This window comes from Athalia rosae, chromosome 7 (genome assembly GCF_917208135.1).
Source record: "Athalia rosae chromosome 7, iyAthRosa1.1, whole genome shotgun sequence".
Lineage (NCBI taxonomy): Eukaryota > Metazoa > Arthropoda > Insecta > Hymenoptera > Athaliidae > Athalia > Athalia rosae.
Genome location: NC_064032.1, coordinates 13,676,184 through 13,702,861, shown reverse-complemented (window position 1 = coordinate 13,702,861; position 26,678 = coordinate 13,676,184). Strand labels below are relative to the sequence as shown.

General features: G+C 41.1%; 2 protein-coding genes across 4 annotated transcripts; one reads left to right on the top strand and one right to left on the bottom strand.

The window, feature by feature from the left end:
- Window positions 1–163: 163 nt before the first annotated feature.
- LOC105688073 (ubiquitin-conjugating enzyme E2 N) lies at window positions 164–3,187 on the bottom strand. The gene is made up of 3 exons (XM_012404110.3): window positions 2,879–3,187; window positions 2,208–2,461; window positions 164–2,118 (listed from the first exon to the last, which is right to left on the bottom strand). The coding sequence occupies exons 2-3, from the start codon at window positions 2,450–2,452 to the stop codon at window positions 1,908–1,910; spliced, it is 456 nt and encodes a 151-aa protein (XP_012259533.1). The 5' UTR covers window positions 2,453–2,461; window positions 2,879–3,187; the 3' UTR covers window positions 164–1,907.
- Window positions 3,188–3,328: 141 nt separating this feature from the next.
- LOC105688071 (S phase cyclin A-associated protein in the endoplasmic reticulum) lies at window positions 3,329–26,669 on the top strand. 3 transcript variants are annotated; one of them, XM_048658387.1, is made up of 15 exons: window positions 3,329–3,560; window positions 3,879–4,095; window positions 4,168–5,018; window positions 5,093–5,862; window positions 5,932–6,412; window positions 6,491–6,673; window positions 6,744–6,995; window positions 7,074–7,511; window positions 7,590–7,699; window positions 7,794–7,917; window positions 11,644–11,876; window positions 21,482–21,938; window positions 22,805–23,020; window positions 24,989–25,162; window positions 26,400–26,669. In XM_048658387.1, the coding sequence occupies exons 1-15, from the start codon at window positions 3,546–3,548 to the stop codon at window positions 26,517–26,519; spliced, it is 4,641 nt and encodes a 1,546-aa protein (XP_048514344.1). In that variant the 5' UTR covers window positions 3,329–3,545; the 3' UTR covers window positions 26,520–26,669. The 3 variants fall into 3 exon arrangements, with proteins under 3 accessions (XP_048514344.1, XP_048514345.1, XP_012259530.2); XM_048658388.1 differs by having other exon boundaries at window positions 3,329–3,573; XM_012404107.3 differs by lacking the exon at window positions 26,400–26,669 and adding an exon at window positions 25,256–26,185.
- The last annotated feature ends 9 nt before the right edge of the window (window positions 26,670–26,678 follow it).

The window sequence follows — 26,678 nt, the reverse complement described above, 5'->3', positions numbered from 1 at the left end:
TGTGATAATTGACTAACACGCTCACTACAAACTTTGGTCTATAGAATGAGGTGTATCCTTAAATTGCCGACACGAAATCCGAAAGGGTATGTCTCTTGATAATTAATTTTCCAAATTAAGGGAATGAAAAAAAAAAACAAGAATTGAAAAATAATTTCAACTATTCCTTTTAAACAACTTATTTTTTATTATCATCATTATTAATTATTACACAGTGTAGTTACAATAATCATCTTCACAGTAGCGTGTTTCTTCTTCTCTTATTTATTTATTTATTTATTTATCTTTATGTATTTATTGTTTGCGTCTATTATTCATTAATATTTTTTTCTTCCTTCTCATCTTTTTATTAACCAAGTGTAAGGAAAATAACATACATAAATGAAGTCGCTTGCTCAATAAGTGCAAAATTATAACATCGCACGGTCTAACGGTCTTATATCATCAGTTCTTTTTCCGTTGAAAATTTTTCATTAGCATGTCGTTAATTACCTATCATAACTCCGTCATCACCTTACATTTATTATTTTTAAATTTCTAAGTAAAAATACAGTATTAATGATAACTGTACGATTTCATCTGATGTTTCGTTTTTATCTGGATAATAATAACGCTGATGTACGCATATTTTAGGGTAGTATTATATTAAATATCATCAGGTCTGAACTCCTTTCATACATGATCAAAATTCTCTCTCCTCTATCTACTCTTGTTGATTAGGTAATTAGGTAGTTTTTCCATCTTATTTCATTAATTTATTATTCATAAATATACATCTTCTTCTTTGTCTGCATTTTAATATCACGTTACGCTGTGATCTTCTTTCTATGCATAGCTTACTATTTTACTGTTTATAATACCAACGTACACTAATCGGTTGCATTTTAGAATTGTCACCAGCTGTTGATATCTTGGTTGTTCTCATTTTAGTAATGAACTACCAGACGTACACCATTATTATTTATATTACCGTTATCGACTTTACTTCTCTTGTTCTTCATCTACTTGAAACTTAACACTAACAAATATCACCGAAACGAAGGCAGACAGGCAATAGAAGTAATAGTTTTATTAAAAAATAAGGTTTCGTTGTACCGCGTGTATTTATTTTACTTCTCTTTTTTAATTACAATGGAATATAAAAAATTTATCGAATTGGATTCATTGGTAGATCGAGAAACACTAGTTGTATAATTGTTTGACTAATTAGAAAAACCTAAAGAAAGGTATTATAAAATTTTGACCACATGCAGATTTTATCTCTTTTTGTTTTACTAGGAATATATTTCATATCGTGCAACCAGTTAGTGTACACACGAATCTCAAAGTTCTGTCTTACCGTTTCTACCTAACAAAACAAAAATCTATTATCACATACGAAGAGTTGATCTATGGATTATAATATTCACCTTATCCCCAGATAGAATTTAAAATCGTTCTGTTCAACAATAAATGATTATATTTTATAGGGTCACAGCATAAAGTTGTCAATTTAATTTTTGTTAGCTTAATGGTACGTTTTTATTTTATACAATTTAGAATTGCGCTGTGGTATCATCGAATCACAAGGATGAAATCAGACCGATTTTTTGTACAGCTGTGACATCGTTTCGAACATCAGAAGTAAAAGTGAAATAATGCTAGAGAAGAAAAGAAATTTCCAAAACATTATTTGTTTAACGGCCAAATTTTTTGACATGACAACGAATCGCGGTGAAAGAAGGTGTGGAGTTAGCGTGCTGAGGTTCTCTTTTAAGGAAGAGGCGGAGGAACGGAAGGACAGGGAAAGGGATGAGGAATATGCATAGCGGAGGAAAAGAGAATGAGACATTGCTGGTTTTCCCCCTTAGTTTGGACGTGCGCGCGATAGGAAGGATGCTCTCTTCAAAATTGAGACCACGCTGAGATCAGTTATCCATTGCGTATCTGCGCGTCCATTCTTTGGCGTTGCGTATTGCCTCACCCTCATTAACCTTCCATAATTCGGCAACATCATTGGACAAAGGATCATCAGGATTTGGAGCACTCAATAATGCTTGTATTGATAATAGCACCGTTCTAATCTGCAACGCAGGACTCCACTTATCTTTTAGGATATCCAAACAAATTCTGCCCAGTCTATCAACAGAGAAACGCAATGTTAGAAGAATAAAAAGATAAGACTTGAGACTATTGGAATTGAAGACCAGATGGTTGCTTGCATATACCTGTCTATATTTGGATGATATATTTTTGTAATAAATCTAACTTTTGGTGCAGACATTGGATAGTCTTCAGGTAGAAATAATTCAAGTTTAAATAGTCCACCCTCGAACGGCGAGTCTTCTGGGCCTGTTACAATAACGTGAAAATATCTAGCATTTGCATCATCTGGCACAGCGCTTATGCCTGGAACTGGCTCTTGCATCAATCTTTGAGTCTCTTTTATTATACGCCGTGGCAAGGCCGCCATTGTCTCAACCTGCAAACAGTTATCAGCGGATCAAGAGGCAGACCAGCGACCAAAGACAAAAACAAAAGATCAGGATGGGCAGACAGACAGACAGATATGAGAAAAAAGTGATTATGATTATCAGTAATGAATCAATAATAAATTTAAATGAATAGAGATGAGCAGATTCAATAAAAATTAGGAGTATCAAAATGGTCAGTTTAGAGAATGGTTAATGATTGCTGCTTTTGGAGCAATATGTGGTAGGAATTTGAGGTTCATGTTTCGTTGAATTTCTAGGCGATATACGTGCGTCACGTCATGGTTATGAGGATTTGGAAATGTTTGCCTCTTTATTTTTGTAGATTTTTGAACATTTCAATTCTTCTTGAGACTCTACGAATAATGTTGGTTTAAATACGTTTCTATGTTTATAGGTAGACTCACCCACAGATTTTATCGTGAATCCCAGGCAGGAGGAACCAAACGACAGCAAAAGCAGCAAACGGCAGTAGCGGCAACAGCAGGAGCAGCGGCGGTAACAGTTGGGGCGAGAGGAGGTTAAAGTTAAAGCCCAAACGAAAAATTCAAGTCTCTCGAAATTTTTGATATGATATCAGAGAATTCCAGGTTGTAATTTTTCCTGAAAAACACCTGGATATTCCTTTTTATTTTGTGATTTAATTTTTTTTTAAGAGGGTGTAATTTATACGTGTTGTAAAATAATAATTTAATTTCGACGTCACTTCAGATCTTTTATGTGTGTAAAGTATCGGAGTAATCACACATTATGTGAAGTTGGTTACGATTTGAGACTCTGAAGGTTGAGGCAGTTCCGATTATTTTCGATCGCAGAATTTCGATTACCAGGAGTCTCAAATCGAAGTCTGTCATAATTCATTGTTTTAAATGTCAATGTGGTTGTTAAAATACGTCGGTGGTGCATACGCGTGCGTGCAAAGGTGCACGGTGCATAGAATTACACACACAATTGATAGTTTTTCAAAATGTCAATTAGTTTTTACAAGCTATCGTCGATGTTTCAGCATCTTGTTTGACGGATTGTCATTGTCAATTTCATCGACCCACGTGCCTCAGATATGCCTGAAGACACATGATATCTTCTGTGGTATGTTCGGCAGGTATATTTTTACGTCAACTGACGTTTCAAATATTGCTAATCCTATATCCATGATAAATATCAATAACCTCCTGTCCAGCCCTGAGGACGAAAACATTTGTTTCATTCGTTATCACCTGTAGCAACTTGTTTCCCTCTTAGTTGAAGATATCAAAACTCAAACTTTGACATTCTATTTGAAGAGATCACCAGATAACCTATAAGCCCATCATCGAATATCAAATTCATCCTAAACAAGTCAGTGAATCACCCTAGCTCTGTAATCGTTATGATCCTTCATCGTCTAACATTTTTCTGAATCCGCAGTGCAACATGGCTGATGTCAGACTTTTGATACAAGAAGAGGGCAGAACTGCACGTAATCTGGTAGCGTTTCACGTTCCCGTTATAAATAGCAGTCTAGATAAAGTTACCAGAAAACCCCCAAGCATTCCAAAGATCTCACAACCCACGCAGGCCAAGAGAAGTGCTAAACCCCCTAGCAGAGTTCGTTCCGCTTCTACAGGAAGGGATAAAAAATCAGGTTGGTTTCGATGTGATTCTAAGCTATTGTTATCACAATATGACTTGCCCATCTATCTTTTCTATCTTATAGAACTACAAGCTCGTTACTGGGCATTTTTATTTGGGAATCTTCAACGAGCTGTGGATGGTATCTACCAAACCTGTGAGGAGGATGAAAGCATTTCAGAGTGTAAAGAGGTGATATTGGTGCTAGAAAACTACACGAGAGATTTTCATAATCTGATAGAATGGTTCAAAGTAAAATGGGCATACGAAAGCACGCAGCCTCCTTTACGTCGTGTGCCTTTGGCTTGGGAGGTGAGAAAAACTTCACCGGGTCGAGCATGGGGTGGATCCTCAGGTACACAGAAGTCAGTTAGTCCAGTTCAGAGGACAAGTCCCACAGGATCCACCTGCAAAAGTCCAGTGGACCAAACTATTCTTGAGAATAAAATTATCGTCACTGATGCAGCAAAAATTGGTCCAATCAAGGAACCAAATGACATTAAGATTTCTTTGAAAGAGAACAAAAATGTTCATGAAGTTGAAAGCGTAAAGGAGAAAATCCACAGCAAAAATACTACTAAAGCAAGGCTCAGTAATCCATTAGAGACAAAACAAATCGTTGGGGAAACGAATGCGGCAGAGCAGCAGAATATCCTGAACAATGAGACAAAAAACGCAGTTGTTGGCAAGTCTGATGTTTCATGCGGAGGAAACAAAGCAAGTATGAAGCCGAACAAACCAGTCAGGCCTGCTTACTCCACTGTCTCAAGAATGCGACCATCGACGGCAACTCCGGCTCAAAATATACCCGAAACGCCAAAAATTATCAGAAGCAAAACTTCTCTCTGCATGAAAGGAGGGCCAAATGTAACTCGTGCAAGACCTGGGACCTCTGTTATCGTCAAAAGAAGACTCCAGCCTGCTTCTTCTGCCAGTGTAAGTTTAATTTCCATAAATGGTGCTCTGAATGTAGAAAAGATCCTAAACATCCTGTTTAAATCTTTTGACAGACTTTCCAGTCACAAGGATTTGTCAAAGGTGATGAATCAAGAGATTTGAGCGGATCAGTTGAAGTATTAACTAAGGAGAGTTCTGCTCCTAGAGCTAGGGAAGATGGAGATGGCTGGCAGACTGTGAGAAGCCGTTACAGACGTGGAAGTACGCACAATTTGAACATGTCCACGAGGTTTCACAAGCCGAGTACTGCAATGTCTCTGCCTGCCTTGTCCATTGAGAGCCCGATTGAACGGGGTAAAAATAGTTGTGGCACGCCAGTTGGCGTTTTACAGAATAGCGGAGATAAAAAAAGACCAATGAATAATACCAAGACTGGTAAAAATGTAATAAACGAAGTTGAAAAGTCGACAAAAATGGGGGAGCGGAGAGTCAAGGGGAAATGCAGAGAGCAAATGGAAGAGAATAAAAATGGTAACCTACTCTTAGGAGACGGCAATTCTACGTCTGTGATAGCGGCGATATTCAAAAACGAGGCAGAATTATTAGAGAGAAGAATTCAGCAGTTTGTCGAAGCCCAGGCTGAAAGAGAACGCCTGATTCTGGAAGAGGAACAAAAGAGGGAGGAGGCGGACTCACAGAGGTCGCAGCAACTCTCAGATGAAGAAGAGTCCCTTCAAAGACAAATTCAGGAACTTGAGTCCACGGAAATTGACGTCGATACCGAAACCGATGAAACAGATGGCGAAACTGTTCTAGAAACTGAAGGAGACGAGCCCCTGGAAAGTCTAAATGTTTCCATAGACGACATTAGTCTTGAAGACAGGTGAATTTCTTTTATCATATGTTCATCTCCTCTACTTTAGAAATGTAAACTCTTACTTGTTTTTCAAAGGTACGAAAATATGTTAGAAGGAATGACATGGGCTGAAAGAGTTGACACTTTGGCCCAATTGCAGGCACTGGTCGCTAGACATCCTGGTAGGGCTTTAGAGTTGCACCAAAAATTATCATCTCCATCCCGCAAGCGTTCGCTGCCAGAAACTTTGCGTCGTTATCAAGCTAAGCAAGCATGTGCGCAACGCAAAAGGCAAACACTGTTGATGGAAAAGTCGCAAAGGCTTAGAGAGCTCTTGAACAAAGTTGAAGACGTTAAGAGTGCTAAAACTCAGCTCATCGAGGACAAAAGGATTAGGATGGAGACGAAATTGAAAAGAGCAGAGGAAAATCGAACCCAGCATCTCCTTGAGATTGTCAGGAAGGCCCATGATGAGGACTCTAAACTCAAGGAGATCGCATTCATTAACGAACTTGAAGCGCAGAATAAGCGGCACGATTTTATGGCGCTCTGTCAAGAACAGGAGGAACGCCTTCAGGTGATAATCGAAAACAAATTCCCTTTCTCGCTTTTGGAGGCTTATCACCTAGAAAACTCAATCGACCTTCTAATTTAGGGAATACACGAAGAGCGTCAAAGACGACAGGAAGAGAAGGCTGCAAAAGAAGCAGCAGCAGAAGAACGGAGGCGAGCTTTAGAGGTCGAACGGCTGTTGCGTATCCAGAGGATGAGACAAGTTCGTCGAGAGAGGGAAGAAAGAGTGGGAAAAATGCAGTTGGAAAGAGAAAAAGAGCGGCAGGTGGGTGACCGATTGAACAAAATTTTCCATAAATTAAAGAGACCAAGTTTCTAATAGAATTAAACTTTAGGAGCTCGCTAGAGAGAAGGCAAGAGATCGTGAAGAGCGATTGTCAGCTTTACATGCCGCTCAACTGGCGAACCAGGAAGAACTACAAAAAAAGATTGCACATAAACAACAAGAATCTGCAAGAAGACATGGAGAAAACATTGAACACATTCGTCAAAGGGCTGTCGAATCTTCTATTCTACGGTCTGAGGAGGTTCCTCCTACTCTCAAATCTTATCCAACTCCAAAGCAGTGCTTCCTTTGTGACGCAGTGGTGAATAATTATTTATTCATTATCAGTTCGAAACTTTTCAAGCACTTCGAATAATCCAGTTTTATTGGCTTCTGTTAGATAAACAACGAAGTGCAACTACTGAGTCACCTAAAGAGTAAGACGCATCTTGAGCTGGTGCGGAAAATGCACGACGGTCGTGAGCCTCCAAGAGATGAGATGCAGCGATTCAACATCGCTCAGATCCGTGACATTCCTAATAATAGCAATGCGAGCAATTCGAAGGCCGCAAAAGAAAAGCAGAAGGCTTTGAAACGCCGTTGTAGAAAAATGAAGCAGAGGATGGCTGCGAGGGGACAAGAGTGGGAAGTTGCTAGTGATGCAACGGCAGCTACGAATCGGCCAGCAGTTGAATCTGCTAACAAAGCGAAGTTCAGGAGAAATTTAAAGGAGCTGGACAGACTCTGCAATAATCATGGAAAAACCACATGGCCAAGTGTAGCTTTCGCTGGACTCGAAAGATGCCTCGGTGAAATTTCGAGGGCATTCAATAAATATGTGAGTAGTTGAAAGATGGAATCAATTCTAGTGGAACCGACGAAAATCTGACGTACATTATTATCATTGTTCTTCCAGTGTGCTTCAGACCAGGATGTATTCAACGCGTTAAACGGTTTTACGACTCTTACGAACCTATTGAACTTGGGTCTCAATGATCAAAACAACGCGCATTGCCTGCCAAATAAGTAAATATTACTTCAGTAGTGATTTTTCTCTTTTACAAAGATGAAACTTTGCTAATCGACATTTTTCTCTTTTTTCTATCATGTTCTACCATAGGAGCATCGTCTCAGTTTGCAGAGTTTACAAAGCAGCTATTCACAACCATTTGGGTAACATAGAAGCAATTTTACTCAGCAACAAAATACTCGTGATACTTGATCTCCTTCTACAACGATTAGAGGTAAGTCTTTTGAACTGCAACATTTTTCCCATGCATTTGTCCTATCAGTAGCCTTACTTGTCGTTCGAGCGACGCAAAGCGCTCTTTATGGTTCGATCCGTTTCCGAATGAGGTCGTCACCAACACCGCGAATGATTTCTAGCTGAGAGATTGTAGCATTCCGAAAAGCGAGATACAAATCCGCGACAACACCTAGATTTCCTTAGAGTCTATAATATCTTAAAAATAATCATCTGCTTTAGTAATTTTTTTTAGAAAGAGGATAAGGTGCTGATATAGCCCTTGTTTTTACCACCTTCCATATTATTTCTTTCCTTTAATTATACAGTTAATAATTAATTATTTACTTAGAAAAAAAATAGAATAAATTAAAACTGGCTAAAAATGAATCAAATAGGTAGAAATTGATTCTTCGAATAATAATATTGATAATAATAATGATAATATGATCAACAATAACAATAATCGTAGTAGAAATAATGCAATCTGGCGTAACCGATTTATAATAATCTATCAGCGGAAAAATTATACTACGCAACATTATACCGGTATACTTATGGCGTGTATGCCTGTATTAATATATGAGATCCGTGAATAATAGTATAATAAGGCTTAGCAGCGAACCGAATATACATCGAGGTAGATTCGGGTCCCTGATGCTCGATGACCGCATCATGTCGTCCTGCAGCGCGAGCAACAGCAGCTATGCCGGATTATGGGGAGTTAATAAGCGACACGAGCTGCTATTGCGCTTTCATTTTTATTTAGTTATTTATCCCAACTTTTTTCCGTCATGTGTGTTCATTTATCTCGTTTTTTTTTTATCCTATAGTGTGTCTAACAGTTACACGCAAAATTTTCGAAGATCATAAAATCTAATTTATTCCGTAGTTTTGTTTGTGTTCAATTATGCCTCATCCGGCCACTTCTGTTTTCTTTACCGTGTGTTTTTATAATTCTTATTATTTCGATTAAAAAGCGGATGATCACTAGGCGATCAAAATTGAACACCTCGTATATAGAAAGAAATAATGAAGGGCATAACGCGGCAGAAGCTGCCGCGATCTCCCTGTCAGCCTGTCAACTATGTAAACCCTGTCAAAATAAGGATTAAAATTCAGGATTTGAAAGCGATTTCTTCATACGTAGAGATAGAATGCAGAGAGGAATTTCACAATATATTTATACGTATACGTGTAGTCCTATATGTATCACATACATGTAACATATATGGCGTTTCATGTTACATGCATAACTTCTTTCAAAATATTTTTTGAACTCCAAAATATTTTTCGACGTTTAGGGAGACTCAGAAACCATGCCCAGAACCACTTATTCACGCAAAAAGTCTAAATTTCCAAAAGCTACGACACAGGACGTCGATTAAATTAAATTTGGAATAAATTTCATCGAGATATCCTTGATTTTTAACATTTTGAAACGCTAATTTGGCGATAACTCGATCAATTTTATAGATAGATCAATATTGCTTTTAGATTCGGATCCCTGGGATCAAAATACATAAGATTAGCATAGGAAATCCGAAAAACAAAGTTCATATTCGACCCAAAAATCGAAAAAACTCTAAGAGGTACCCCTTTGGATCTTTTCAATTTTTGACCAAAATTTTTTATTTATAAAAATCAGTCGTATGGCACTTTTCTTACGTATTTTGACCTCAGGAATCCGAATCTGAAAGAAAAATTGATCTATCTCTAAAATTGACCGAGTTATCGCTAATTTTCAGCTTTTTCGGGTCAAAAATAAAAAATTGATTTTTTTATCTATCTTAATGTAATTTTAGCTCAGGAATCCGAATCCGAAAGAAAAAATGATCTATCTTGAAAAATCACCGAGTTATCCTCATTTTTTCGCATTTTTTAGCATAAATTCGAGGATATCTCGAAGGGAAAAAATCGTAGCTCAATTTACTCAACGGATTCGTGTTCCTGAGGTCAAAATACATAAGAAAAGTGCCATACGATCAATTTTAAAAAATAAAAAATTTTGGCCAAAATTTGAAAAAATCGTAAGGGGTACCCCTTGGAAAAATCTCAAATTTTGACCAAAAATTTTTATTTTTTAAAATTGATCGTATGGCACTTTTCTAATGTATTTTGACCTCAGGAACACGAATCCGTTGAGTAAATTGAGCTACGATTTTTTCCCTTCGAGATATCCTCGAATTTATGCTAAAAAATGCGAAAAAATGGGGATAATTCGGTGATTTTTCAAGATAGATCATTTTTTCTTCCAGATTCAAATTCCTGAGCTCAAATTACATTAATATAGACAAAAAAATCAATTTTTTATTTTTGACCCGAAAAAGCTGAAAATTAGCGATAACTCGGTCAATTTTAGAGATAGATCAATTTTTCTTTCAGATTCGGATTCCTGAGGTCAAAATACGTAAGAAAAGTGTAATACAATCAATTTTCAAACTACTTCACTTTCGGCCCAAAAATCGATTTTTCTTTTTCGTTCTTCAAGAGTAATCCATGAAAATTCCATGAACAAAATTGTATAACGTAAAATAAGAACATTCATATCATCCTCAATAGTTTTCACCGATTCCCAAGACTTTTTCAAACGGCTGCAAATAAGAAAATAAGACGAAAAAGAAAGCTAGTTGAAAAAATGAATTTCAAAACTATATATACACTGAAGTGAATTTTCACATCCCATGTACAAAAGATATACTCACTTTGTACGCGTGTCTCTACTTTTCTCTCTCTATTTTTGTGCGTGTGCCTCTTTATCTGCCATGTACTATATATCTATATACTAAGGTTCTTCTGACGTCACTAAAAGCTCTCTCGCCGCTAATGCATTTGCGGGGGTGGAGGAGGCGCGGTGGAGACGAAAGAAGGAAGCGAAAAGAGAGAAAAAAAAAATAAAGGAAAAGGAAACACCATAGGAAAGGGAACGGGGAACTTCGGATATTCCTCGAGAATCAGAACCGACTTGTAGTATGGGTCTAAGGAAACCGCCAACTTCCACGATTTTAATCTTCTTGTTTCGGTTTTAATTCCGAAATTTCAATGTTGCCCGGTTCACAAATCAATCGCTATTCTAATAGGTTGTCTCCTCGGTTGTTTCCATTGGCATGTATGTGTCTTTTTTTCACGTAGGTTATTCTGCAGTTCGGTGCATTAATTTGTAGAAGAAAACGAAAAAAAGAAAACGAAGTTTCAAGAAAACTGGAGGAAGAAGGATGAGCCTGCAACGAAGCGTGTATAACGGGGGGGGATTGTTTTACTGGATAAAATCGTAAAAATCGTCGGAAAATTTTGCAGGACCATTAGGCAAAGAGACGAATCGTATCTCACTGCATTCGCGGCAATCTCACGAGACTGAGAAATTCAAGTTCATCGCTGTAACGGTATATCTATACAGCGCGGGTCCTGCAGTTTAGTTTTCCAATTTCCTAGCTGTTTCAACTTTCAATTTCGGAAACCAATTCTTTCCCTTCGCTAACAAAATTCTACTCCCCTGACCGCCCCATGTTATACTACATAACCGACGTTCTGTCTCATCAACTGTGCTTTATTTTATGTGGTCGAATTTTATCTATTCATCACACGCATGAATTTGCATCTAATCATCATTATTTCAAGGAACCGAGTCTCAGCTGACACGAGCAATTGCCGTAAAAATGATACCGAGCTCTGCACAAGAACCATCGAATTATGATATTTATTTTTTATTTAAACTTTTCTTTTTCAGTCCGCAACGGGATCGGACAATCACTTTCACGGTCCATTATCGAGTCACCAGGAAACTAACTGCAATAATAATGGCGGTAGTAGTAGTTCAGCGGCGATGGGAAATAGTCATTCATCTTCGTGCCCGGTTGCTACCGCAACGATGCAAATTCTGTCGAATTTATTTGCTAAAGGAGTAACCGACGTGGCACATGAGAAACCGCAACTCCAAAATCGTCTACAAGACGTCATAGGGTGAGTTTTTCTTACAGACTGCATTCACGAAATGATTATTTTTATTGCAATTAAAAGAATGGTGTAAATTTTTATTCACTTCGAGACGATGAACTGAACTACCGGTGAGTACAGTACATCGTACCATGTACATCAATTTTTGTTGGGATGTTATTGGAAACGACGGTGCGCTCTCAACTTGAAAGCAAAATGATCAAGTGACTCGGAGAGACGAGAACCAATCTGTTGTTGTTTTTCTTTCAACCGTTTGAATATAACCCAAGTCGTGTAGTCATAGAGTCTGCGAAGGAGGATGCCCGCGGGGGAGAACGAGGCCCACCTGGATCAACTTCCTTCTCGTATTTTCCGTACATCAGAACATACAACATTCAAAAGCTGAAACACACCGCTTCGAGCTTATCCGGACCTCCCAACGCGCAAAACCCCTTCGCAGACCCGCGCCCCCCCTTTTTTTTTTTTTTTCTACTATCTTTTCACAAAAAATGCGACGAGTAAAAAAAGGAAGAATTTTTCCTTCGTACGTTTTCAGAGTTTCGTAACGCTGGTACGTATAATAATTCTCTGTCGTCCAATCGACGCGTGATTTCCGATCAAATTTTCGACATTACTGACAGCCTATGAATTATAAAGGGTTGAAATCTGAACCCCCGAATGCGTGTTGGAGCAAGAGTTGCAGAAAAAAAAGCAACGATTACGAAAATGTTTCAGAGATAAAAGGATAGGGATCTATACCGTAGTATAAGAGGGCTTGGTGAGGGAAGATATGATTAATTTCCTGCCAAAGTGAACGAGGATATAGAACGTAAAAAAAAAAAAAGAATCATAAAAAAATTTGTACAGTCACGTATTTTACTCAAAGCCGGCTGTTACGTTACAATCTACACCGTATGCACGCATGCAGTATATCCCCACTACCATCACCTCTGACCTCAGCTCACCTCACATCGTATAATCATCCGCATCTATTTTCAACTCTCGTTCTCTAATCTTCCTTTTTCCTATATATTTTTTTCTCTTCTATTTCTAACCATTTTTCGTTTCTTTTCATTCTATATATTCTCTGAAATTAGATATAGCGTGTGTACGTTTATTTACTCGATATGTAGGTACACACCTTTACACATGGTGTGTACACGTATGTCTTTTCAGCTCCACACATTTCCTCGCCGATATTAAACCACGTATAACTATATATAAACTTGACTGAAAAGTCTCGCGCGATAACGTACGGTGCAGACTTTTATGTACCCATATCCAGTTCATATACCTACTGTACAAAAAGAGGAAGAGAAAAAAATATGGAAAAAAGGATGAAAAAAATGGAAAAAAAAAAAAAATATATATTTTATACATGTAACAGATGTCCACCTCTTCAAAATTTAAAACAGCAGCACCTAGCTTAAGAGATAAATAAATAGACCTAGTATTATTTTATCATCTGCGCGTGCACACAAGTATGTTTGAACAAGGTCGCTCGCAGATAATGATATAATACTTTTTTCTTTTTTCCCTAATTTTTTTTTTTTTTTTTTTTACCTTCCTTTTTTGGTACATGCATACTTGTAGTGTTTCCGAAATATAACGTATCCATATGCCGCGTTATACATATGTGTGAAAGTACGGTGAAATATTTTTCGTATAATCGTGCGATTGAGTATTGAGAGACACGATAATTTTCGACGATCGGAAATCAGAAAAAAAATAAAATAAAATAAAAGGCCAAAGGCAAGACACGAAAACTCGTGGGAAAGTTAAAATGTGCAGCAAATAAGGTTGCGACGGTATAGCTGCGGTGGTGTGCAAAGATGCAACGATTGTATACCGACGTATGTACGACGCGTGTATGTGTAAGAGGGATGTCTGATCATCAAGAGCCGAGGCTTAAGAGCCAATCACGGTGAGATAATTGCAACGATCTCGCAAGAGCGAGAGGAACAACGCGGGAGCGGCAGTAAGCAGCGGCAGAGAATCTACGGTGGCAGCGGGAAGACGGAACGAAAAGGGAAAAGAAAAATCAGTCGGCAAACACTCGACGAACGAACACCGTATAACCACCACCACCACCACCACCACCACCAGTGAACGTTAATCCAGTTAAAGTGAAACTCGAAGGGCTCGATGACGCGGTCCTGGCTCCTCGATGAAGTCTTAGGAATCCTCATCCTTGTGTAATTTAAGATTCGGTGTATATTATATCTGTCCTCATAACGCGACGAGGCGTTGTCGTCTTCTTAAACTCGTAATACCGTCATCGTCCTGATCCTTGCGTGACGGTAATAAAATACGGTATGAAATCTACGTACATCTCCTTGTTTGCCTACGGGGGAAATTTATAATTTCGCATGCTGCGTAACGTTCTAATCGCAAGGATCACGAACCTATCGCGACGGATAATTATAATTACGTTTGTTCACTTCCCAAAGAAAAAAAAACAAAACTTCCGTCGAACGTGTTCCATATTTCATTAGATACGGAGGAGATCGATCGGAGCCGATAGATTCGGATTGAAATACCGTTGAAAAGGAATCGAATAGAAAATCGAAAAATCGCTAACAGTTCAGAGTTGTGAGAATCATGGCTAAAAATTTCGCAAACTCGGACGAAAAGGATGGGCCAGGACCGTGCGGTAAAAAAAGTAAGAAAAATAGGAATAAAAGAAGCAAAGAAAAATTGAGGGAGGCGGGAAGGGAGGAAAGAGTGAATGAGCGCGTAGGCGAGACTCGAGCCTGCTGCTCCTGCTTTTGCTTTTGCTGCTGCCACCGCTACCGGGGTAGGTAATCTGCTAATGGACTCTGTGCAAGCCTTCTCGCCCCCTCGGTATATATGGTATATAGATGTAAGCGCGTGTACATATATACGGTGCGCGGCTCTATGTGGCTCGTATTCGAGTATTTGTACGTGTTCGTTTCTCTCTCGTTGCGAACACATTCTACGCCGTATTCTTCTTTCACTCCTTTCTCTCTCTCTCTCTCTCTCTCTCTCTCTCTCTCTCTCTCTTTTCCCTACCCCATCGAACTTGGGGATGTACGTATATATATATCCACTCGCAACCCTCTTCATCTTACGCAACGCGGTGTATATAATATCTATTTGGTATACGTAGAGATAATACAGATATAGGTATATCCGTTTGTACATGCGCTTTTGGCGGATATATATGTATATATATATGGATATATAGTTTGACAAATATCGGATCAGGACACCAAAGGAAAAAGAAGATTCGGTTGATGTCCTAGGTACATACGTCACGGTACGAAGGACTTGCAAAATTTTCATCTTTATTCCCGACTCATTTCCGTACTTATATTTCGAAAAATCTTACGCATCTGCTTATTCGTACATGTACATATGGATATATCCCGGTGGTCGTACGCACGAGATGGTATATAAGTAGACGTACCGTTGCCTCTTAGATTTATGTATATACGTCTATGTATGTATACTTTGTACAGACACCTATGTCTATGGTTATAGTTCAAAGGGCAGATGCTCCTAAAAACATCAGCTGGTCTCCCCCGGGAGGACTTCGAACTTGTATTCTGTACCCATACATCGACGCACGTGTAGCATACGCGTGAGGTATACCTCTGTCTCGTATCGAACCGCGATCATCGTCGTCGTCATCATCGTAATCATCGTAAACCATATTTCTACTTCCATCCGTGTAACTTGTATTCGTGTACACACGTGACCGGTGGTCGCACTAGATCGAATATACGTAATTCCGCGCGTGATTCATCCACGTGTTTCGTGTATAGGTATACAGCTGCCCGGTACTGCGAGCGGCAATTACAAACGATGAAGAAAGAATTAGGGGTAGACGTAACACGTATGCGATTACCAGCCCGCGCGCGATGAAATTTATTGATATTGATGACGACTAGTTTTCTTCGTTTTTTGATCACCGTACTGCAGGGTGTATCCAGAATTTGGTTTTTTTCATTGACAATTTGACGGTGATTTAATTTCATTTCGGTGATATCGAGTGATCCGAATACAACGGGTGCGATTCTTCTCACCGCTAATCTGGCGCTCTTCCTCCTCCTCCGGTCCCCACCTTCCACCGCTTACGGTGCTACAGTTACGGTATAGGATGTGGCGTAGCCAAAAGTTCGCCACTTGCCACTGCATATATATATCCCTACGTATGTATATAATACTACAGTCACCCTTGTACACCACCCTTCGACCTATTCGCTCATGCCTTACCACTTCCACTTATTTTATTCCCACGTGTCGTTAGCGACGGATAGAAACCGCGCGTCCTCGCGTCTCCGTTCTCTCGAGTCGATGGACTCGGGATCTTGATATCCCCAGTTTTCGCACAATTTCGACAATCGAGTTGCGGCGAATTTTTTCGCGCCCTCGTTCGTCGCGTGGACGAAAACCGGTGGACAACTCGAGTTTCGTTCCATGGTTAAGCGCTCTGGTTTTATTTCGCACGGCGTTAGTTCGTAGCCTCCGCTAATACCTACCGGCGAAGGCAGTCACCCCGAATATCGGGACCCGATGTTCCGAAAATCCCTGCGCAAATGCATTACGCGTCAGCGGCACAGGAGTAGCAATATCCTGAGCGGCTATACTCGCTGCTGCTGCTGCTTTCTGTGCTTGCGTTACGGTCGTGGGCTATGGGTTTGACTACGGCTCTTGCTATCGGCTGATTCGCGCAGCGACTGCTTCCCGCCGCCGATCTCGCTCGCTCTCCGTTCCCTGTGCTTATAGACTTCGGGATTATAATACATTACCAATTCCGCGCGAAGAGCCGGAGTATGAAAATTTGGAGGAAGAGGTTTTCTATTACACAGCTAAACATACAAAATTTTTAATTACACATTTGGATTATACTTTTTTCGCCAACTGTAAACAACGATCTTTCTTGTTCTTCTTAAGAAACGCGTCCTACGCGTGTCTGCGGGCTCGCAGAAATTCGGCAACATTTTTTGGCTCTTTTTTGATCCTTTTTTGATTTTTGACTCGCCTGTAAAGGGAGAAGAAACGTTTCAGTTTTTCAAATTCGTACGCCTACTTTTTATCGTTGTTTCTACCCCCCCGGTATTTCAACGACTACTCGGGACAACACCTATTCGTAGATACGCGTATTCAACGACAGCCTATCATTCGCAGCCTGTAAATGACACGCGCGTCTGTCGCACTTGAGTCTCGCGTATACATTCAACCTCGAAGTGCGTCAAATAGACGAGAGAATAATACAACGCGCACAGAGTGGGCCGCGGTTGAAGTGCACCGGAGAGGGCTACATTGAAACGAAATTTATTTTCATCCATCTCTCTTTTTCCTCCGATACGGATCCTGTAACTATTTCACGCGATGCGTCAGCATCGCACCGCACTCCCGTGAAAAAATGATTCGCGTTTTTATGCAGATTTATACACTGCGCACAGAAATTAGGGGGGCTACCCTGTTTTCGCTCGAAAAAACGTCCGATTTCGAAGTCTGGTAACTGATCGGGAAATTGAGGTAGAAAGTTGCAAAAAAAGCATTTTGATGTTTCAAGTTTCAACTTTTGTATGCTTTTTGTCGATTTCAATTAACTTTCTTTGTTCACTAGTTAGACTTTGCTGATTCAAGTCACTTCGAAAACGTGAAGTAAACTTTTGACTTTGAGAAGGTGCACCGGGTGCCTCGATCGTTGGATTCAAATTTTTCTATCCTCATTTTGAAGGTTGAAGTGTCCTCTTCAAAACGCGTTTTTCAAATTTTTCGTACGATTTTTTTCGCACGAGTTACGGGACTCCGAAGCGATTATTGTCCATAAATCTTTGATCGAATACGAAAACGATTTTGAAGCTCAAGAACTTTGACATTTAAATATCTTAAAAAAAAAAAAATTAGCCTAGTATTCGGAAGATTGTTTTAAGAAAAAATTCGACATTGCACGTACGTACGTACGATACTTCGAAGAAATATATTTGCAAAATACGTAGATCCCGGAACGAAATTCTTCCAAATACACAAATCGAAGCTCTGATCGGTTTCTAAGTGTAGCTTATAATTTTCATGACGTTTGTAAATTCTCATTATTAACTTTCCGGCTGCATCGCGTTTGCAATGCGACGGGAGTATCGGGACATCGGACGGTCGTGCATATGAGCCGACGGTCTGACGGTCGGACGGACAGAGCCACGGGCACACTTGTTACAATATTTACAGAGTCGTACCCATGGGGTCGTACCTCCCTCGACCCTCATCCGATCCCGACGCGCCCCCCTTTTCTCCCGTCAGATGCCCCGAACTCGCCGCACTCGCCATTCTCCTATCCTCCACCGTGTACCGTCTACACCGTCGCAGGCTTTTCATGCACTTTTCCGCACCCCTCCAGAAAACACTGTGTGACAAGTGTCTTTTTTCCGTCTCACCGTCCGTCTGTCTCCCGAATCCAGATTTTTTTCTGCCGCACTACCGACGCACCCCACCCCCGATGCCATCCTTCGCTCAACCGCCGAGTCCCTCGCTTATTATTATCCTGGAATTCAATCCCATATTCTTTTTTTTTCATTCGGCTCACCTGTCCGTCCACCGCTCTCATTTATTTCGAGTCAAAAAATCGTTGGAAATTAGCAGGTTCGCGAATGAAAAATAATCCTCAGATCTGTTAATGATTTGCGGAGGAAACTCCGAAACCCAAATTGACTTTTTTGAGCAATGAGAGGGGCTGAGGGGTGCCAGCGATTGTTTCCGCACGTTCGAATCGGGGGGGAAGGCATCATCGCCTCGAGATTGCGATCTATCATTGAATGTTTGCGTGGGTTGTGGGGATCCGGGGTACGGTTTTATTTTATTTTATTTCTCTTATTTTTTCCCTCCTACCGTCGGTTGGAAATAGGCGACGTGGGGAGTGGGTCGAAGAAAATACATTGAATTTATTTATCATCCCTAGGAGTACGCGTATGGGGATATATATATATACCCGCGTATAAACATATAGGGTGCGCGAGGAGGAGAAGGAGGAGGAGGAGGAGGAGGGTGAAAACGATGCACGCCTCGACTGGCAATCACTAAACCCCCCAACGTCAGCCATTAGCTAACCATATGATTATTTCATAGCACTACTCCTGAGGGTGCATATCTTTCGCTACCCCCTACCCCCCTACCCCCCGACCCTCGTCCTTCTCTCTCTTTTTTTTTTTTGCTCGCTCCGTCCTTTCGTTTGGAAAATATGAATTCCAAAATTCCTCGACACGTCAATCCGAAACTCTAGTTATACATCAACGACTGATGTGCTCTTTTTATTCCTGGACAATCGAATAAAACTCTAAAAAATTCTGAAGAAACTCGGCAGGTCGGCTTTTTTTCACCTCGCTAATTTGTCAAAGGTATTGGAAAAAATACACGACAACAAAGAACGGCAGTGGTTGCACCGAGCGACGCCGATTTTTGGGGTAAAATAAACAGCTAATCTCGTTTATTTTATTATATGCGGGGTGGGTTACTAGTGAATATTTTAGTCGGGTTGGTTCGGTCGTTCGATGAGGGGGGGATGGGGTAGTTTGGAAACGCCTGCAATACGTAATCTGGTAGTAGAAGCGAGGAGATTACGACGATACGTTATAAGGTATTATCACGTAGTAGCTAGTAGGTGTGTAACGAATAAGAATGCGGGGATTCAAACAAGCGTAAGCCCGTACACCGCGCTCTCTTCTATTTTCCCCCCGAAGAACGACGCGGTGCATTCGATTAACGAATTTATTTTCATCCCGGTTATTAGATTGATACACATATCATGTAGATACATATCTCTCCGCGTTTCTACACGCTATATGCGTACACGCACACGCATCTCCGTGTACTCGGTGGTGAATTATTCGGTGAATCCGATTCACGCGCTCATTTGAAAAAATTCAAACTCACACGTGGTTTGCGACGCGTACGTTACCGATACGTAAATGCACTTTTTACCAATGATTTATCACGCGATTGATAACCGCGAATCTATACGTCGGCCGTTGAGGTACGTGTGTACGATGACATCCTGTATGTGAAAATGAATTTATTCGAGCGAATAACGGTGTAACAGCGATCCACATGCGTGTTGAGTGTAAGCAGAGGCGCGAAGCGAGCGTTTTTAGGCGAGGATGAAGTTTTTAAGACGAGCCATCGGTGACACGGTGAACCGAGAACACTTAACGCGCGCGCCCTGTACCATATTTTTTTTTTTTTTCTTTTTTTTCCTGTTTTTTTTTTTTTCTTTTTTTCCGGATACACACAGTTATAAACGACTTGTTTCTGGTCGGGCCGGGTTAAGTGGCGTTTTACCACGTGAAGTCAACTTCGCAGCTGTTTTCTTCGAAAGATTTTTCACCAAGTTCGTCCCATGCGCGCGTCGCGTCGTCTGCCTTCCGTGCACAGAACAAAGTCTGCGCTAGGGGTAGTTCCGAAGTTTGCATTTCGCGGTACGACGACGAGCGAATTTTTTCACCACCTGCGACGGAACAAAGGACATCGCACGCGCGATACGTAGAACCGATATATATACACAAACATACATACATATACGTACACCTGGAAAATAGAAAAGCGCGAGTAAAAGTTCCTCTAACACGATATACGTGGGGGTGATGAAGATGGCGATGAAACGCGACTCGTCGCCGTGGGCGTAAAAGGGTTGAAATAAAAACTATACTGGCACGCGACAGAACTTTTCTATTAACGCCCGGGCAACTAGCGACGTGGGGTGAACAGAGAGAGAGAGACAGAAAGAGAGAGGAACAGAGAGAAACAGAACCGAAAATTCGGATCGAAAAGGGCGGGTGTGTCCGCTGCGCTGTACCTACACGTATATCGTACGTCGTCAATTCTACACCGAGTGACTTCACCGATGCACGGGGTCGCGCAGGGGCGGTTCCCGAAGGCACGAAATATAACCAACTATACGGTGCACGAATATATATATTCATAGTCGTGTGCAGCACTCCGAACACCACGACGAAGTGTTCAATGCACCGTGCGTTGCCAGTTATGATTAGACCGACAGTTGGCTCGTACGGCGATACGACAAAAAAGACAAAAAAATAAATAAAACCAGAGGGGGAGGGGCAGAGGTACAGGTTTTGTTTGCATCTACGAGAGAAAAGGTATAATTTGTTTTTTACGAATCTCCGATATTCCGCGAACGTCGAAAATCAGGGTTATACATTGGAACGACGAGAGAAATAAAGTAAGACCGGTAAATCAGCTTTTCCACCCCAGCGATCTTCTCAAATTTTCCTCAAGCTTGCACTCGAGTCAACGCCGTTGCTCATATGCAAGTTGCGCGTAACAGTGGTACGCGGGGACGTATGCGCGTATAGGGACACTTGGCGCTCTTACCCTCGATAATTCGGCACCCCATACACGCAGAATTACCCACTGATGTTATAATCCTCTTATTCCATCCCCCCCCTGTAGCGCGCGCGCGGATCATCGGGAACACGTTATGCCCCGAAGCTCGTACCGCGATTGCCTTTTCTACACGAATCATTTCTTTTGTAAAACTCCATCTTTTTTTTTGGCGGAGTAAACGAGATGTTTGTTTTTGTCGTTCGTTCGCTTTATACCATAACATCCATCCGTTCACTCTGAATCCATTGATCCTTTTGTTTCAGATATTTGGTAGCCGGCGGTCTGGTGGACCGGGTGTCGCGTCACAGTCGAACGCTCGTCGAGTACGAGGTCCTTCACGACCAGGATTACGAAGCACCTCTGATGGTCGCATCCTTCGACTTGCTGTCGCGATTCTGTTACCACCTGAACAAATGCGGTCAGGATCATCAGCAGCCTCACGCTCAGGGGGCGGCGAGCGATCCGGCGAACCAGAGTTCGTGCGAATTTCAAACATCGGCGAGAAATCACCTGATCGCCGGCCTCGCCACGAGCGAAGGAGCCGGCACCGTTGGCGCCATGTACGCCGCACTCGTACTGCCCGGACACACCAGTCAGAAAAGTTCCTCCCCCGTGCCGTCGTACAGCCAAAATTCCATGTCCGCCGCTTCGAAAAATCTCGCACTGAGAGCGCTCAATCTGCTCCGAAACTTCGCCGAAATCGATACCGCCAAGTTGCAGGTTCGTGGCCGCACGATTATAGTGTTTTTATTTTACGGAGAGCGGAGGAGAGCGTCGAAAATTTCGCCGATCGAAACGCTCGTTAGATTTGCAAACCGTTCGTTAGAACTGGAATTTTTTTTTTTTTTCCATTCCTGAAATTTTTCACCCCAAGAGAGAGCTTTTTTTTTTACTTTGCTCACTAGCTCGTTCGCCTACACCTCCTCACGCTGACGTGAGTTGGGCGTCGCACGTGCGCGGCGTCCCACATTAGGCGTATCAAATGATAGAGATATCACTACTCTGCGGGTGGTGTATATTCCGGTTAGAATAGTTAGGGATTGGTGACCCCGTAGCAGGTTTACGGTATCCGCGCATACTGCTGTCAGCTACGAACCGTATATAGAGTCTAACCATCAACCCCCTAGGGGTCGGGCACGGCCTGCGGGGTACGTTACTCCGTAAACCCCCGTAGTTTCTGTATGCGGTGATCAAACCGCGAATTGAATCCAGAGAAGTCCGTCCCGCCCCCCCAGAAATTTTCGTCTCTCTCTCTCTCTCCGCTCTCTCTCTCCATTTTATTCTCCGAGGGCCCCTTCCGCGCGCTCTCCAGGGCCCCGCGGGAGATCACTCGATTATCCCTCTTCGCTACGGAGCGCCCGGGACTCGGGAGACCCCTAGAACGACCATTTGGCCAAAAACTAACGCGGGGCTTATTATCAATTCTCTTTGCTTTCCCACGCGGGACAAAACCCTGCGGCCGTCAAGATTTGATCCTCTACTTTGCCAATTTAAAAGCGGCAACCGGCCTCTCGAATACCTCGGGTATATAACGCGGAATTTTTCCACCGTTTCCTCTCAACGGGATATATTCGTTGTTTTCGCAGGAACTTCTCGGCGCGGAATCGACGAGTCTGCAGTTTCGCCTGATCGCCAGTCACCTGATAGGAAAACTGTCGAGAGAATCGCCCAACAACAACAACAACAACAGCAACAACAACAACGCGGACAAACAACAGCAAGAATCGTCGGACGGCAGAATTATTTTGTCCGAATTGTTCACCCTCCTCGGTTACTTCGCACTGAACAATCGGGAGAACCAGGTAATCGCGAGTTATTTCAGACAACGGGGCGAATAATTGCGTTCGGGGCCGTAAACGATCCGGGAAGGAAGAGGCGAAAGAAGATGAGACGGAAAATCGGGCGACGCCGCTGAAATAGTCGAAATTCCGTTCTTAGATTCCTTAACAGCTGACGATATCGAGGGTCTAAAAGGCGCCCGAGGTATTTTGTATTATCGGTGAAACTACTACTCCTACTACCTGCGGCATAAAGACCGTGTTTCGGGCGACCCTGTGTATATACCCCCGCAAATGCGGGAGGAAAGAAGACACGGAAAAAACACGCGACGAATAATTATATAAGGGCTATACGTACGTGCGTAGGTACTCGCATACCCTTACCCGTTCCCCGGCGTATCCGTGACCATTTGTTTTTTTTTTTTCCGTTTCTTATTTTTATTTTATTTTTTTATTTTTATTCTCTTTTTCATACGCTCGCAGCTTAGGTACGCGGTCTCGTCAACCTGCGTGCGGCCATCGCCGCTGTGCACCTCACCAAAAACACGCAGACTCGTTAAGATACCGAAAGGCGCCAAGACTCGAGGGACTAATAGTCGAATACCCTTATAACAGGATGATATCGGGATTTTACGTCCCCCGTCTCCTAGTTCTACATTCAATACGAATATTTCCCAACAATCTCCCTTCGTTTTACTTTTCTTTTTTTTTCGTAGCTTCGATTCTTTGTTTTATTCGCCTCCGTTTATCTGGAATATTGCGGTACGTGTATTTCGAACCGTTAGAATATCTTAGAATATCCCTGGAAAAAAATGCAGCGCGGGCCGAGGGGATCGAATGAACGTCGTTTTGAAAAAAAATTTCTAATCTACCCTCAACGACGTCGGTTGGGGAAAAAAAGGATTTTCGTTGCTCAGAAAACTGGTCAGTCGAATCGGATGATCGTATTCGATGTCCCGTGCGCACGTCGAGTACTCGTTCCGACGCGGATCCGTGTGTATAACGCGACGAGAGAAAATAAGGGAAAAATAGAAGAAGGTATGGAAAATCAGGAGACGCGCGATACCTGCTCAAACATCCATATACTCTTCGGTAGACAAAACACGCTAAGTGACTCGGATTTTTGAACCGCTTTTGCTTTGCAGCTACGGTTCTTGTTACCCCGAAGATATATTTATAGATATATATATACATTATAACGGGTCGTTTTGACTCCTCGCGCTTTTCACTCTCGTTTACTCCCTTGCTTATTTTTTTCTCCTCTTTTCATTTTCACGCGACGTACATTCTGTAGATGGAGAAAAAAAAAAAGAACACTTAATTTCATCGCGTACGGGTGTACATACTACGCAGTTGAATAGAGAATGAAATAGAAAAAGCAGAAAAATCAGGAGGAAAAAATAGGTAAAGAAGAGTAACGAAATGATCGCTCATATCGATTTGGCAAAACTGTCTAATCATTATTGGCCTGTACTCGACGTCCGCAGCTAGTGCGTAGTAATGTACGTGAAATTTGCATATCAATTATCTTCGCGTAGCTCGTACTCAAGAAATCGTTCAACAAGTGCGGGATGTCCTCATCGTTTAAGGAAACTCACCTGACGCACCTGCGTAGCTCGCGAACTTATTTATAATAGGGGACACTGTACGCGTTAACCTGTTCAACGACGCAGGTGCTCACGAGGTGCCGGTAGTGTCTTCGGTCTTTGGTGTAGTTTTTATTTTCTTACATGAGTTTCACTTATTTTTTTTCCGTCGTCGCGTTCTCCTCCTGCCCACCGCTCCCTCATTTTCAAGCGAGATGCCCTCATACCTGTAACTAGAATTCCCACATTCGAGTCGACTTTGAAATTGCACCTGATCGTCGAAACGTACGACTGTATTTTCCCACGCTATTCTTCGTCATTGTCGTCACTACCGTTATTTTTATCTATCGTCAATTCAACATTTATTAGCTCATCGTGTGATCGACTACCTTCTCATTCGTTTCAGATCGTTTTGCAATCGGGCGGTCCGGGGACCAGCGTATTGCAGCAACTTTGTTCTCTACCATTCCCATTTTACGGTGATCCGAAACTATCTTCGTTTACATTACCAACTTTACTTGCAGCTACCCACAAAAATGACGAGGCTAAGGCAGTACTGTCATGCGAATTATCTTACCAGGTGAGTGACGATTATGTCGATTCAGAGATGATTTCATTTTATTTAAAATGTGCCCAAACGAAACTATCGATTTTCTCACCTTTCGTTTCGCAGCTACTCGAAGAGTACAGAAACTCTGAGGATGGTAAGCAAAATCAATTGATTCAACGTCTTGATTTTCTCGATGAATGATATCGGTTATCAGATAACCGAGTAACGTTGAATTAATAACGAGATGATACGGAAAGAAATGGTGAAAAAAAATTCTGCTTTTTTTATCGTCATTATTATAATTTTTCTTCTACTTTATTATTTCGTGCCAATATTTATTATTTATTACCAACGGCTATTTCCTTAAATTATTTAAATTTTGAAAAAAAAAAGAGGGTCGAAGGTACTTAACTATTTTTATTCGTCCAAACAGATTATTTTTCAAAGATTAATTTTGTATATTGAATCATGCAATGACTACTGTGTTATTAATATCGACTTTGTTAAAATTGATTATTTTGTTCTCTTTCTTATTTTCTCATTTTTTTTTTTTTTTTGATTCTTCGTTTTTGTTTTCTATATATTTTATAATATTATTATCGTATTCAGCCAATCTAAAAACTGCAGGTATTACTGATTTAAAATATATCTAGTGATATTATGATATAAAGTTATTATAATAATGATGATGGTGATGATGATAACAGTAATAGTAACGATAATGATAGTGAATTGATTGATTAATTTCAATATTCCATCCAACTAAATTTCCAAGTCAATATAAATCATGAATACTTTATTTGAAAAAAAAAAAAAATCACGATAACGACCTTAATTAAAAATATGAATTTAAACACCAATTAAAAAATAAAAAATTGATAACAATAATCGTGTACCCATAGAACTATCATACCTATGTATAGATATTTAATTTCCGCAATGTGCCAGAATATCGCTTATACAATGTACATGAAAACGTTTTTCTATCTATATAATATATATATACTCGAATATCTAACAACGACAACAATAATAATAATGATGAAAAACTTATTGGTCCATCGTTAACTAGTTTCTGGATTTTCGAGTCTAATATTTTCATCCTCCTTTTTCCTTTCAATTCACTTTTATTTTCTCACCGTTCAAAATCGTCAAGCGTAGCACGTGGCGTTCCGTACGAGTAATTTTTCTCCCCCCCCCTCCCCCCCCCCCCGCCATTCCAAGTTTCTCTCTCTCTCTATCTCTCATATTTTCCATTTCATTTCAGTCTCTCTCGCTACTTTGGCTTTTACGTATACTTTGGTGTGTCGCACGTATAGGCAGACGTGTGTATACGGCACATACACTTTACTTGACGCTCAACGCAGTAATCTACGAGCGCACTTAGCGTCCCGTCGCCTTTTAACTCGTCGCCCTCTTTCTCCTCATCCTTCTCCGCCGCCACCTACTTCGCATGAAACCGACGCCCAACGTCCCGACGCCCGACGCAAGACGACGACGTCGATGCTCGAGAAGAAAAAAAAAAAAAAAACAAAAACGGGAGAAA